The 15,350-nt window shown below is 41.8% G+C and overlaps 1 protein-coding gene across 5 annotated transcripts in view; it reads left to right on the top strand.

Moving 5' to 3' along the window:
* The first annotated feature begins 1,795 nt into the window (after positions 1–1,795).
* Positions 1,796–15,350, top strand: part of spag9a (sperm associated antigen 9a) — a 50,609-nt gene continuing 37,054 nt past the window's right edge. For all 5 annotated transcript variants that reach the window (XM_084072856.1, XM_084072857.1, XM_084072854.1 and 2 more), the window contains exons 1-5: positions 1,796–2,138; positions 6,188–6,308; positions 10,781–10,851; positions 11,273–11,361; positions 13,979–14,129. In XM_084072856.1, coding sequence (XP_083928982.1) covers positions 1,818–2,138; positions 6,188–6,308; positions 10,781–10,851; positions 11,273–11,361; positions 13,979–14,129 — 753 coding nt within the window. In that variant the 5' untranslated portion in view covers positions 1,796–1,817. The remainder of the gene's footprint in view (positions 2,139–6,187; positions 6,309–10,780; positions 10,852–11,272; positions 11,362–13,978; positions 14,130–15,350) is intronic.

The raw sequence follows: 15,350 nt of genomic DNA, 5'->3' as shown, positions 1-15,350 counted from the left end.
AGTTCTCAAGTAAATACGTCAGTGCCATCCCACTGATTATGTAAGATGATAATGGAGAGTGTGGTAAAGGGACTTTACCATCACTCACCTATTACTGTTCCACCTTTTAGTGTAATTTACTCTGCTGTGATCAATGGCAGATTGGTTATACTGAAGTTCACAGGTATAGCTATAGGAAATAATACAATGTTAATAGAACATGAACAACTACTTTCATTTTGAATGCCCTTATATTTTCTGAGACACATTCTGATGTGGTCTCCATTCATTTTGAAGTGAAATTGGTCTTTCTAGGAAATCATCCCTCCCCATAGATGGGGTAACATCTAGCAACAAAGCACCAGCAGAAACCGAATACCATAGATTGGGTAGAAATGTATTGATAACCACCACACCAATCTATTGGTATATAGGGTATAGGCCTATGGTAGTTAGTGCATAGCCTACATGCATCTAAGTTCAACCCAAATACATATTTTCAAATAATGTTGTAATATCTAAAGTGGAATAATATGTGTACCTTTTCTATTTGTTCTATTGCCTTGTGAAGTGGGAATAGTCTGCCTAAAGGAAGCATAACTACATGTCAAATATTGAAGGAATTATGTTCCATTACATATGTGAGGATCCCATTTGAAACAAGCCATTGCGGCTTTCCTGGGCTATCCATTTTATTTGACCTTGTATTGTCAACTGTACTTCCATGTGCTTTTTCTCTGCAAACTTCTGAATAAAGTATTCAATCAATCAATTCCCCTGCAAATTTGACATGTGTTGTGTGGTAGGTAGAGGCAACACTTGCACATGTTAACCATGTTGACAACCTTTGATGTTACAAACACACTTCTTGTTTTTAATGCGATTATTATTTTTATTTGACAAAAACAAATACATAATAATCATAACTATTTAAAAATATATATAATTTAAAAAAAAAGAATGAATACCCTAATAGCCCAGATAATACACTTTGTGGTAGTGTGCAATGCTTAGCCTATAAAATAAATTACATGACATAATGAAACCGAGTTCAGCTTCCAAAAAGAACCCCTATTCGCTTTACGTCTGTTTTATACTCCGTCGTGCGGCGGTGTGGCGTGCGGGGAAATAGCCGATCTGCAAGCTCACAACCTGTCACGCAGAGACTGGTTGTGAGCATGTAGATCGGGCTATTTCCCCGCGCGCGACACCGTCCGTCATACGATACGACGTCATCACGTGATCGTCTGGTCAACAACTCAGCTGTTGTGGGAAGAGACCCAAGCCACCAGAACCGCGGTGGAACAGCGAAGCTGCCGTCGCCTGGTGGTCAAACCTGAGATTGCAGCATTTTTGCATTTTAAAACGCCACTGCGCAAGCTTCCACCGTCTGAAACGCTAGTGCGCCTGCTCCATGGACTCCAATATTGGAGCCCATCCAGGAAGTAGACGTACTTCTGGGTGCTTCGTGCGCTTGTGAGCAACCTTCATTGAAATGCATAGGTGGGGGCGGGGCGGTTCGCCTTCTAGATACATTATAACTCTATGGAGGAGACAGAAGAGACAGAATAGAGAGAGAGAGGCGGAGGGGGGGGAAGAGAAAGAAATCCACGTAGCATCTAACCCAGAGCCGTTCGGAATATCTCAGTGTGCGTGCGGTTGTTGTCATGAAGAAACGTTACATTTAACGTAGTAATAGTAGTATTTTTAATTATTATTTCGTGTTCTTTCCGGAGGGATAAAGTGGGACGGTATTTCACACTGGTGTGTGTGTGGAGCTCGGTCCTTGTTTGTGAGAGGAAGGAAGGAGGAGAGAGGGAGAGAGAGGAGAGGAAAACATGGAGCTGGAGGAGGACGGGGGTGGGGGAGTCGTCGTTGTGTACCAGGACGACCCGGGGACGTCGGGGGCGATGATGTCGGAGCGGGTGTCGGGCCTGGCCAACAGCATCTACCGCGAGTTCGAGCGGCTCATCGGCCGCTACGACGAGGACGTGGTGAAGGAGCTGATGCCGCTGGTCGTGGCCGTGCTGGAGAACCTGGACTCGGTGTTCGCCGAGAATCAGGAGCACGAGGTGGAGCTGGAGCTGCTGAAGGAGGACAACGAGCAGCTCATGACCCAGTACGAGAGGGAGAAGGCGCTGAGGAAGCACGCCGAGGAGGTGGGTTTGGTTGTTTTGGGGATGGGAGGCTAGAATGAGAGGAGAGGAGAGATGAGGACCCGCCGAGATGGAGGTATAGCGAGGGATGTGAACAGTGTTGCCAGATTCTGTGAGAGAAACAAGCAACCGGGTCTAGGAAAACAAGCCCAAAAGAAGCGACCGTGGGCCACGTGAGCACTTTAAACACATACATCAGCTATTTGAAAATAGCCGATCTACAAGCTCACAACGCGTCGCTTGTAGATCTGCTATTTTCAAATGCAATCTTGGGGGGAAATGATAATAAGCAGACCTGGCAACACTGGATGTGAAGGCACTGGTGTGTGGTGTGCAGCATCATCTGTTCTGGGATCAAGCCATCCATCCATCCGTGGATCCTCCCAGCATCCTCAGCAACCTGTAAAGCATCACCAGTGGTGTAAAGTAATTAAGTCCATTTTTACTTTACTGGAGTATTTCCAGTTTTCAGTACTTTTACTTCTACTCCACAACATCTCAGAGGCAAATATTGTACTTTTTACTCCACTACAATTATTTGAAAACTTGAGTTACTAGTTACTTTGTAGATTTTGATTATTTTTACAAAACATACATTAACCACTTTATCCCTACATACTTTGGCTATTTGAAAATAGCAGATCTATACAAGCTCACAATGCGATGCAAAGCGACGCGTTGTGAGCTTGTAGATCTGCTATTTTAAAAAGTTTTTTATACATTTTGGAAAATGTTGCCATTTTGCGTAATATTACTTTTACTTTCGGCACTTTAAGTCCATTTTGATGCCAATACCTTTGTACTTTTACTCATGCACATTTTGAATACCGGACTTTTACTTGCAACAGAGTATTTCTGCATTGCAGTATTGCTACTTTTACTTAAGTAAAACATTTGAGTACTTGTTCCACCACTGCTCCCAGCATCCTCAGCAACCTGTAAAGCATCACACGTGGCGAGTAGAGGTAGAATCCGGCCCATCCCATCCATCCTCCCATGTCGTTCAGTCAGGATATAAACATGCACAGTTGGAATCCTCAGTGCTCATTTAACCATGTAACCAAATTACCGGTCCATTCTGTTACATTTAGACTTGCTCAGTGTTACAAATGGATACATTAACACTGAGGATTTTACTGTGTAGCTACCAAGATGGGTAATGATAGCCCCCTGGGCCATAAAGTGATACATTAGCCATACATTAGTTCAAGGGAGGGATGCTGGGTGGGACATAGCTTTCCCATGTGCATAAGGCACGACCCTAAAAGCTGTAATTTAATTATAACATACATAATAATTAATAAAGTCTGTATGATCCCTGCTTGTTGCTCTAAAAGGTCCTCATTCACACATCTAGCCAGTGGGGCCCTCCTTAACATTAGAAACAGCAGGTGACTCAGCATTCATCACTGGATGACAAGAAGAAAACATTTACATTTACACTTTTGATGCAATGTTGTAGAATAGGTCAAACATGTAATGTTTTGACCCTGCACCCCCAAATCCTGGATGGCAATGCTATCAGACCCACTCCCGAGCTACACAGCGATGAGGTCACAGGTGGGACTAGGGCACTTGGCACAGGATAGATTACATAGCAGGTCTCTGTGGCAGCTCTGGTCTGGACAAACCTGCTCACTTATTGTAGCAGGTCTTGTCAGTTTGATGGGCTTCTATGAAAGCCAAACATACAATACTGACTCATTTCATAATGTAGGTCAATCAGCTGGTGGCTCTGCTCTAATTTTCTTTTCTTTTTTTCATATACTGGTTGCAGTGGCAACTAGCAACATGGTTGCCTTTTGGGTAACACTTGCTATGCATCCCATGTCTATAATGCAGTATAAGGATACTTATAAGTATATTATAAATACTTATACATTGCTTATAACACTGTATAGTTATAGTTATAAGAAATTCTACTCATAATGCTTTATAACAATAATCATAACACAATATAAAGCATTCTATAACACATTGTCTGGTCAAGTATAAATGCAGTGTAATCTGCTTATAACATTGTATGATTAAGCAATCATAGGTATTCATAATGCTATCATAACACATTATACATTATAATGACTCATAAGGTCAAGTATCATAATACTTCATAATTACTGGTCACACGCCAGGATCATAGTGCATTATAATTCTCATAGTTGCAGTACATTATAAGGATTGTATAATGCATTATAATCACTGTTATAATGCAGTATAGTATGATTAGCCTATGAGTAGTCATTTGGGTGCTTTAATCAAAGTAAAACAAATATATAGCATTCAGTTAATGCCTACAGCTTCAGGGATGTAGTTATTATTTAAACCAGTGGTTCTCAAATATTTTCATGCAAATGTTTTGTGCATTTGTGTTGTTAGAATGTTTAAAAAAAAAAAGAAAAAATCAAATATTCCCCATTTTATTGCAAGAGTTTTTTGAAAATAGTCGAGCTTGTAGATCTGTTATTTTCAAATAGCCGATGCATATTAGGTTTAATGTAATCTGAGTTCCCAGAAGTTTTCGCCAGCTCTCGCATACAAACGGGAGGGGCGAGGAACTTCTGGGCCAGAGCCCTGGTATTTGTGGGCGGGATGTAACTTACGCTCAGAATCTGAGCGGACACGCCTCTTACCGGTCTGAGAGCTGTGCAACTCGTCTGAACAGTCCGACGAGAGGCAAACAGCAGTACACAACAATGGCGGCCGCAATTTCTCAAGGAGAATTGCTTCCCGTCGCTCCTATTTAAATGCAACACCCACTGCATGTGGATCCCGCCCCCCTTTCTTCATTGGCTGTTGATTTGAATCACAACGCAGTGGCCGTGCCCCTGCTGTACAGGCTTTGACGCGAAGCCTCCCAGACTAGGTTTAATGAAGCCTAAGTTGCTTCTTTTGGGCTTGTTTTCCTAGACCTGGTTGCTTATTTCTCTCACAAAATATGGCAACACTTCCTGTAAAAATGAGTCCTCATTAACGTCGGCTGACAGTTTGTGCTGAACTATATACCAACTTTTGCCAACAGTCAGTTGTAGTCTGTTTGGTGGAGAGTCACCTTAAGAGGAATCCAAAATAAATACAATTACCCCAGGCTTTCTTGCACAGTTGCATTTTTAGAAGTGACTTAAAAAGATGATACCGATTCGGCTTGTCTGATCGTCAAGGGTAGAGCAAGCTCAACAATATATTAGGGGAGCAATGCCATTTTGAGCCTTTCAAGTTAATAAAAGTATCTTAAAGTAAATTCTAAAAACAACAGACCATCCCTACAATGTAAATAAACAGGTTATCTTTTGGAGAACAACAGTTGTGTAAATAGGACAATGCCTGAGTAGGAGCCGTGTTTTGGCTGAGCAGCTGACATTAGGCTGCCAGTGTGAGACAGGCTAAAGTTTCTTTTTTTAGTAGTTATCTTAAAAAATGTCGACATTCTTTCCATGTTTTATACAGCATATGCAACGCACGCACAGGTTATGAGTGTAGAGGAAAATGAGGGCAGTCAGATCAGGGCCTTGTCTGGTTCAGCTGGACAGGACACACACACACACACACACACACACACACACATTCTCCTTTTGCTCATGGTTCCGCCAGGGACACGTTCATCGCCTGGCAGAACAGAGGGAAGTGCGACAGGAACCGGAACTGCAGAGGGAACAATAGGCTGCCAAAATTCTTGTGCCTTCAGTTATCTTTCAGACACGCTTTAGTTCTCTGGTGCTATTTCTGTCAGAGAATACAATTAATGAATGGTCCGACATGCCAAATTTAAAGTGATGTCAAATCAGTGGAGTATTTAGTTGGCACTCTTAGCTGTACTTACACTGGTGTGAGTAGTTTCTTAGCGGTTTATGGTGAGATGACTGAAATCTATCGATCAGTGTCTTTCTTAGAAGTTGCAACAGACAAACAGTAATACTATTTTAGTGGTGACAGCGTGTTTACTAAAATGTCCATGCTCCTTAATGTTACCTCCACTGTGTGTGTGTGTGTGTGTGTGTGTGTGTGTTTGTGTGTGTGTGTGTGTGTGTGTGTGTGTGTGTGTGTGTGTGAGTTAGAAGTTCATTGAATTCGAGGACACCCAGGAACAGGAGAAGAAGGACCTGCAGATCCATGTGGATAGAATGGAGTCCCATGCTCGGCAGCTGGAACTTAAGATCAAGAACTATGCCGACCAGAGTAAGCTCCAGCATGCACTGACACACACAGACACACACACACACACACACACACACACACACACACACACACACACACAGAATTGTGCTCTTTCTCACACAGCACCCACAAAAACACGCTCACACCTCCGTCACACATCCTCTCCCTATAATCTCCATCTTCCATACAGAGTGCGTAGGAGTCTGCAGCGTTTCACGTTCGTTAAAACACGTCCAACATGTCAAAGTCACACCATCCCTAATGCTGCTATTACTGTACCTACTATACCTACACAGTCAATGTTAATGTATCCATGTGTAACTCTGCGAGTGTACAGGAGTTAATTCAGAGTTCGAGTTAATTTAACACTCAGGATTTTACTTTGGACCTGAGTAGTCGCCATGTGAATGTTTTTCTTTCTGCATCTGGCTTCCCTTCTGTTAGACATAATCTCTCTCTCTCTCCCTCTCTTTCTCTCTCTCTCTTTCTTTCTCTCTCTCTCTCTCTCTCTCTCTCTCTCTCTCTCTCTCTCACACACACACACACACACACATACACACACACACACACACACACACACACACACACACACACACACACACACACACACACACACACACACACACACACACACACACACACACACACACACACACACACACACACACACACACACACACACACACAGTGGGGGTAACATTAACAGGATTATAGGGTTTCTGTTACCGGCATCCTCTTAACGTGGCAGCACATTACCACCACACGTCTTATTGGTGGATTTGTGAGCGGAGCAGCTTGATTGGCTCACACACTGTCTTGTGGGAGCTGATGGATCCACACAGCGACTGGCCCATTTTCTCTATTGGCAGAGTGATACAGTTGGTTATAGGGTGAAGCATTCATTCACACTGGCCATGTGGGGATGGGCTGGGGGACAGTGTGAAGGCAGGCCTCTTACTCTGCTTTGTCAACGGCATTCGTTTCTTCCACGCTTAGCCTTTTGTTTGAAATGTAGACAGATGCATGCTTGCATTGGTGGGAAAAGTACTCACATTTTGTAAAAGTATCAATACTGCAATGTAGAATTACTCCGTTACAAGCAAAAGTCCGTAATTCAAAATTTACTTGAGTAAAAGTACAGAAGTATTGGCATAAAAATGTACTTAAAGTACCAAAAGTACTCATTATGCAGAATATCCCATTTCACAAGTTTTCAAAAAAAAAAAAGATGCGACGCATTGTGAGCTTGTAGATCTGCTATTTTCAAATGGCCAAAATATATATAGGGCTGAAGTGGTTAATGTATGTTTTGTAATAATAATCAAAATTTACAAAGTAACTAGTAACTCAAGTTTTCAAATTATTGTAGTGGAGTAAAAGTACAATATTTGCCTCTGAGATGTAGTGGAGTAGAAGTAAAAGCACTGACAATTTGAAATACTCCAGTAAAGTAAAAATACCTCAAAACTGTACTTAAGTACAGTACGTAGTTAATTTACACCACTGCATGCTTGTAAGATGTACAGTAGGCACTAGTACTGTTTCCCTCATTCTGGAAAATCACTCTTAGGTGACTAGTCACTTCCACTGACATGAGAGTCAGATGTTTTCTTACACTGTCAGCCAATTCCCCCATATATGGAAAATGCAGATCTTTGGACGTTCATGGCCGTATGTGAATAGTCACTGAGCCTCATCCACGTGATTTGTCCACCGGCGAGCCACGATGACCCACCGGCCCTCCTCCCAGTGAATGGTAAATGATTCATTGGTCTAAACCGCTGCACCCACAGAGAGAGACTGCACAGGCATTCCCCCTTCCAGGACAGAGTCCACTGCTACTGGAGGGTGTGACTTCTCTTATGAGAAACTATCACTAGGGCTGTCACCATTACAAATTTAAAGTTGACGATTAATTATCACTCAAATAATTGCGATTTAATTGCGTTTCTGTCGTTGAATATGCATGGAACATTATGAATAAAAATGACATTTCTGTTTGGCTTTTAGCTTTCGGAAACAAAAGTTGCACAGGGCAGATAACACACAAATAACACACATTTAATTACTTTATACTTCAAAATAAACATTAATAGTCGCATCGCGACGCGTTTTGAGCTTATAGATCTGCTATTTCCACTATTTTTGACATTTTTTGAAAATATATGACATTTTTTAACATGGAATTGATTATGACGATTATGCAAAAACAATTGCGATTATATAAAATAATTGCGATTAGACGATTACGTAATAATTGTGACAGGCCTAACTATCACTGCTGATAGCTGTAGAGCAGTGGTTCCCAACCTTTTCAGGCCGCGACCCCCCAAAATAATCCTATTTGAACTGGGGACCCCCCCCCCCCGAGTCCACGGATAAATGTTGTGAAAATAGCCGATCTACAAGCTCACAAGGCCAAGCAATGCGAGGCCTTGTGAGCTTGTAGATCGGATATTTTCATAATTTCTGCCTCTTATATTATTTGACTATTTAGCCAATGTTTAACCAGTTTGTATAGTATAGTTTGTTGATTACATTTGATGAAGTAATGCTATTTTTGAAATTTTCTTATGTATTAAAAAGGTCTTAAACGTCTTTAAATTGTCACTTTACTGTCATCTGGGGACCCCCCCAAAATAATGTGGGGACCCCCCTGGGGGTCCAGACCCACAGGTTGAGACCCACAGATGGCTTTAGCTAATTGTATTATGTAGAGATTTATTTTATCAAAGTCTTAAGTGTGTACTATGTCGGTGTGCTCTGTATAGGAATACACTGAGCTACCAGTGTATTACTATACAGAGCACTCACAGGTGTAGTAAGTGATATGTCTGTTAAAATCTGTGTTAAATAGCTCTATATTCTGGTAGTAATCATTGCTATAGAACAAAATACCACTTACATCCCCTTTAAAGCCCTGACATTTATTAATCTACTCCTGGATCAATGCTGCAGATGCAAGCTCAGTTGCAGGCTAGTAGTACTATTGAAATGGAGATGGCCATAGTTGAAGCAGTCTTCATTATGTAATTAGCAGCCTGCCAGGCAACATTTTGTACATGGTCTTTAATGACTGCTATGTCAGTACTCAGAACATAGCTACAATCATCTATCTAATGAGAAATATCCACTAATGGGCTCTTTGCTCAGATCACATACAGCAGTGGTTCTCAAACGGTTTCATGTCAAAGACCCCCAAAATGATATGTATATGGCCGCGGACCCCCATCTCAAAATATTTTGTTCCAGAGACCCCCAGAAGCAAAGATTTGCGTTAAAAATGTTCGCTTTAAAAAAAGAAAAATCAAAAATCAAAAATAGCAGATTTACAAGCTCATAGTGCGGCGGTGCCGCACTATGAGCTTGTAAATCTGCTATTTTTGAAAAGCCAAAGTATAAAATATGGATACCTAAGGGGTTAAAATGATTGTGACGCTTTATTAACTAAGGACCCCTGGGGGTCTCCGGACCCCACTTTGAGAACCACTGACATACAGTAGGAAGGATAGCCAAATTGAAAAGTTTTCATTTTCAAAGTACATTTTCATTGCCTTTCCCTGCTTTATTTAGTCCATTATGTCTAACTGAATTGTGACGAGTCATGGTTGTGTAATAAAATGACTCTGTAGTATTTAAGTGCAGACACAGACAGGGATGACATCAGCAGACAGCATGAACAGGCCTTAGCTGCTGTAATTGATACATCCATGCTGTGTAGTTGTGTGTGTGTTGCAGCAGCTGTCCGCCTGGCTTAGTGTAAACCTGACATACTAATACGGGATTAGGCGTTGTTGTCACCTCCTATATCGGCCCCCATTCAAAATTATTTGAGGGAGATTACCCCATCTTTGTGCTCCCAGTCGCCTGCTTGTAGAGTGAAGTTATGCAGTCATACACACGCAATGCATTGACACACACACACACACACACACACACACACACACACACACACACACACACACACACACACACACACACACACACACACACACACACACACACACACACACACACACACACACACACACACACACACAATTAGGGCTTAAACGATTAATTGAATAATCACTCAATTAGATAGATAGAAGATAGATAGAAAATAATGTAATAATCTGTTTAGTGATGTATCGTACATATTTTTAATAGGTGTTTTTCATTATCACACACACACTCACTCACATGCACGCACACGCGCACGCACGCACGCACTTACGCACGCACGCACGCACGCACGCACGCACGCACGCACGCACGCACGCACACACACACACACACACACACACACACACACACACACACACACAGTGCAGCCACTTTCATATTGGACACCTTGTGGTTCGGCAATGCTATGTGTAATATCTAGCCTCCAGGTAATTTTGGCCACTCAACATCAGGCATCAGTAGCATAATAAAAACATAGCATGTCTGATAATAAGCAACTGAATACCCTTGTGTATGTGTGTGTGAGTGAACGTTGTGTTGTCTCTCAGTTGGCAGGTTGGAAGAGCGAGAGGCAGAGCTCAAGAAAGAATTCAACTCCCTCCATCAACGACACACAGAGGTGAGGGGGAGGTGGAAACAAAGGAAAAGATGCAATACAAAGCTTTAATAGGAATGTGCAAAACTATTTTTTTTCAAATTCGGTGGGTTGTCTTTCTTGCAAAGTTATTACCTTTGTTGATTTTTTCAGTAGCCTTTATGCTTAGTTAAACTTTGAGAGAGCAAGTTTGTTGCGGTCAACAGGAGATCAGCTGGGGATGGGCACATTATCAAATGAAATAAATATTTTTTTTTAGGCACTTTCCTTAATTATATGTGGGTCCTATCCTACATATAATTAAGGAAAGTCTGCCTCAAAAAAAGGCAAAGAAAGGAAGCCACTGTATAATGACAAAAAATCTTATTGCTAGTCTTAAATATGCTACCTTCAAGCGTTTTGAGTAGGACACACTGAGAACATTGTCCTGTTTTGTTCTCCACAGATGATCCATAACTACATGGAGCACGTAGAAAGGATCAAAATACAGCAGCTGAATGAGAGCTCAGAATCGGGGACACTGGGTCGAATCAGGTGGGACCACGACCTATGACCTCATGTTTTAGAAACACTTCCCCAGAAGGAAGTGCATCTCCACAGGCAGACAGCACTAGTGACGAGAGCAAGGAGCAAACGTCTGTTTATGTACGGCATTAGTTCTGGGCAAGACATATTTGAATCTCGCATATCCGTTGAATGTGGGGGGACAGAAATGCACTTTCAAATGTGAAAAAGTCTATTTTCTGACGGTCCTCAGCGCCAGACAAAAGAGGCTGGGGATTAAGTGGTTAATGAAAAAGAATAAAGTCTGCACACTGGTGGTTGCGAAAAGCTCCAGAGTTTTATTGCTCGTCAACGTTTCGGCCTGTTCAGGCCTTCATCAGGACATATATAGTGGGAAAGGGCATACACAGAGGTTTATATAGGTACTACTATGCAATGATAGGCTCACCCTGATAGGGCAAGTGAGGACACATGCAGTCAACTCAATCAGGAGGTTGGCTAATGCATAAAGTAAAAAATATCTGGAGATAAACATTGTGTACCCATCCCAAGATCCAAGAATAGCAATAAACAAAAATACATTTAAAGTTTCCCAAGATCGATACATATGGTTGTAAATATATAGAATAGGTACTCAAAAAACAAAGAACAAAAGGGGACACACAGTGACATGCTGCAGCATAGGACATGAGATAGTTGTTTTAACAGGGTCTAAATAATAGGGGGGGGGGGTCGCCACTAAATCCCTCAACAAAGTATCATAATAATCTCAGGGAGATAAACAAAACAACGTCAGCTCTAAGAGCGTATTCTATTACAGGTGTTCTGAAGGTGTGTGAAAACACTAATAGACAGAAGACAAGTAAAAGGCTAAACGATTGTATAACGGAACAAGAGAACTGCTAATAAAGGCCAAGGCTCAAGATAAACCTGAAAGGTCCCTGTAATTGTCCATAAAAAACATGTCCTATACTGCTGCACCAGGAGGAAGGAAATCCTGTCACCAGCTCCCTATGGAAGATCACAAAAAGAGAAAGGAGAAAGTAAGTCACTGCACCACATACACATACAAATATTAATATTATAAAGGCCTATTAGGCAATGGCAAAGTATTCAACATTAAGAATATTAAAAGTAATAAGGGGTAAAAACCCAAGTATAATCAGAAGAGGGGCCGAAACGTTGACGAGCAATAAAACTCTGGAGCTTTTCGCAACCACCAGTGTGCAGACTTTATTCTTTTTCATTTATACTTTGTTTGTCTAAGCACCTGGACTTGGGATGTGCGTGCACTACCTTCTTCATGATTAAGTGGTTAATGCCTCCACGATTCTTGAAACACTTTCGCATGGCGGTGACATCACTGTTGAATCCTTTGTGTTCTCATTCCAGCCTTCATGAGTCTGGTCGCACGGGGGCTCCACGAGTCTGAAACACTTCCGCATGACGGTGACATCACTATCGAATCCTTTGTGTCAACACTTACGTCACAAATAGATTTAACTATTTATTGCAACAAATGTAATACAGTTAAACTGGGCATTAATGACTCCGCTCTTTAAGATGTTCCCTACATTTTGCTCAGCAGCGTGCTAAGCAAAATCAGGGAACGCTATGCAAAACCCCCAGGTATACAAGAGCGGGCCCATAGCAAGACATTTAATCAGATTAACTTGAGTAATGCAAACTTGAATGCATTTTAACATTAAAGCCATAGAACATTGATCAGTTTGAGTAATGCAAGACGCAGAGACCCAGTGTAGCAGGGAGCCGTATTTAAACGCACCGCCTTGTTGAGGGAATGAGGTGTGATTGGTGTGTAGGAAAGTGTGGCTGATTGAAAGCAATCAGCAGCAGTGGTGGTACTCAGATATTTTACTTAAGTAAAAGTAGCAATACCACAATATGAAAATACTCTGTTACAAGTAAAAGACCTGTGTTCAAAATGTTAAGTGCAAAAGTATTGCGATCAAAATATACTTAAAGTACCAAAAGCAAAAGTACTAAAATGTTTGAAAATAGCAGACAAGCTCACAATATGTCGCGATCTGTGATCTGTAATGAATGCTATTGGTTGTGTAGCTTGTCAATCAAATCATCCCGCCCCTCCTAGAGAATAGCCTACTTTATCGACAATTTAAAAATAAATAGGACCATAATTTAGCAAAACGCATATCCTGATGATTGAAAGGAGACTTTAAACTAGCGACTGGAAGCATATAGAATTTATGACAATTTTTATTACGGTAAGAAAATCTAGTCTAAAGTTTGTCAAAAAACCCATTCACTTGCGTTAAAATAAATTCTTTCTGACATCGCAGGTCGGTGCAGGGTAAAACAGCGCCACTCTGGCCATTTATAAGCTTCCGTGTCGGCCTCATCGTAAATATCTAAGACTTGCCCCTTGGCAGGAACCCGCAACCTCCGCAGCAGTGGGCAGGCAGTTTACCACTGCCCCACCCCGAGCGCCTTTTTCTTGACAATCAGCGACAAGTAGTTTTGGTTGTCTATGGCGTGTGGCTTAGACACGTTTTAGAAGAGTAGGGAGGAGTGATTGAAAAGAGAATCTTCAGAATGTTCTTTTTATTTTCTTTGATCACCACCATCATGAATAACCATTATCCGGTCATCCTTCCTTTCTCTCCAGGAAAGAGCGCCCCCTCTCCCTTGGTATCTTCCCCTCGTCAGGAGGGGGCTCCGTGCTAGTCCCCGACCCCCAGGCCAGGGCGGAGACGCCGAGCGCGGAGGGCTGGAGGTTCTCAGACGCTGCGCAGCCTCGCTCCAACGCCAGCCTCAAGGTGGGTGGACGACGGTGCCCGCCGCTCCTTATGTCCAAACATGGACATACAGTAGTGGCTCCATTCATTTGGTTGCATTCGTACACTCTCAGAGTTAGTAAAAAAAAAGCATTCGCACATCTACACCAAAAGTCTAAAAGCAGGTGCGTGGACAAACAATACATAATGACCCGCACACTGCCAGCTTGCAACATGAAGTTATGTATTAAGAAGCAATGTTTCGGTCACACGCGGTTTTCCTCAGTCACGATACAAACAAACATGTTGAGTAATTAAATACACTCAGAGTTAACCCATTAAGACCTGGAACGCATCTGTGTCACTTCTTGATTTGAGCTAAAAAGCATTATTTTACACTTTGGCTATTAAAAAATAGCAGATCTACTATGAACTATGAACTTGTAGATCTGCTATTTTTGAGAAATCGTGAAGATGTGTACAAATCTTTGAATATATATTGTTTTAAAGCGAACATTTTTAACTCCAATCTTTGCTTCTGGGGGTCCCTGGAACAAAATATTTTGAGATGGGGGTCGGCGGCCAAATAAATATAATTTTGAGGGTCCTTGACATGAAAAAGTTTAGAATACTGTTGGGATTTAGAAGAAATTTGTAGAATCGGCTTCAGGTCTTAATGGGTTAAATCAACACTCAGGATTTTACCGCGTAACAGTGCAAAATGTAACTACTCTTTGCAGAGCACGTGTGTTATAGGTACACGTGAAACTGAAATGAAGACGAATGTACATATCAAGATAAATACAGATGGTTGCAGTGTAATCCCAGTCCCCAGCTGGGTAGCTGGAGTCCTTCTGAGGAGCGACCCGGGCAGAGGAGGATGGCCTTGGTTCCAAGAAAAAAAAAAGAGCCTTTGATAAGGACTGAGCGTAGAGATGTGTGTTTTAGTAGTGATTTAACAAGGCAACCTCTGTGTTCACACACCCTGCGACTCTCTCTCTCTCTCTCTCTCTCTCTCTCTCTCTCTCTCTCTCTCTCTCTCACACACATGTTAAATCAGGGACATTAAATGCTAATTAGGCCTGCAGCTCTGTTACTTCAGTTGTATGTCATGATATGCTTCTCTGGGGATTTGTATTTAGCTGGAATTACCAGAGGTTATGTTTTAAACTCCCCCCACCATACATACGGTTCATACGTACAGTGCAGACATACATACAGAAGTTTGTACTCAATGCATGTACTTAAAACCATTGTGTTGGT

This window comes from Gymnoscopelus microlampas, assembly GCF_963454915.1.
Source record: "Gymnoscopelus microlampas genome assembly, chromosome: 11".
In the NCBI taxonomy this organism is placed as follows: Eukaryota; Metazoa; Chordata; class Actinopteri; order Myctophiformes; family Myctophidae; genus Gymnoscopelus; species Gymnoscopelus microlampas.
This window is presented reverse-complemented; position numbering and strand designations above follow the sequence as displayed.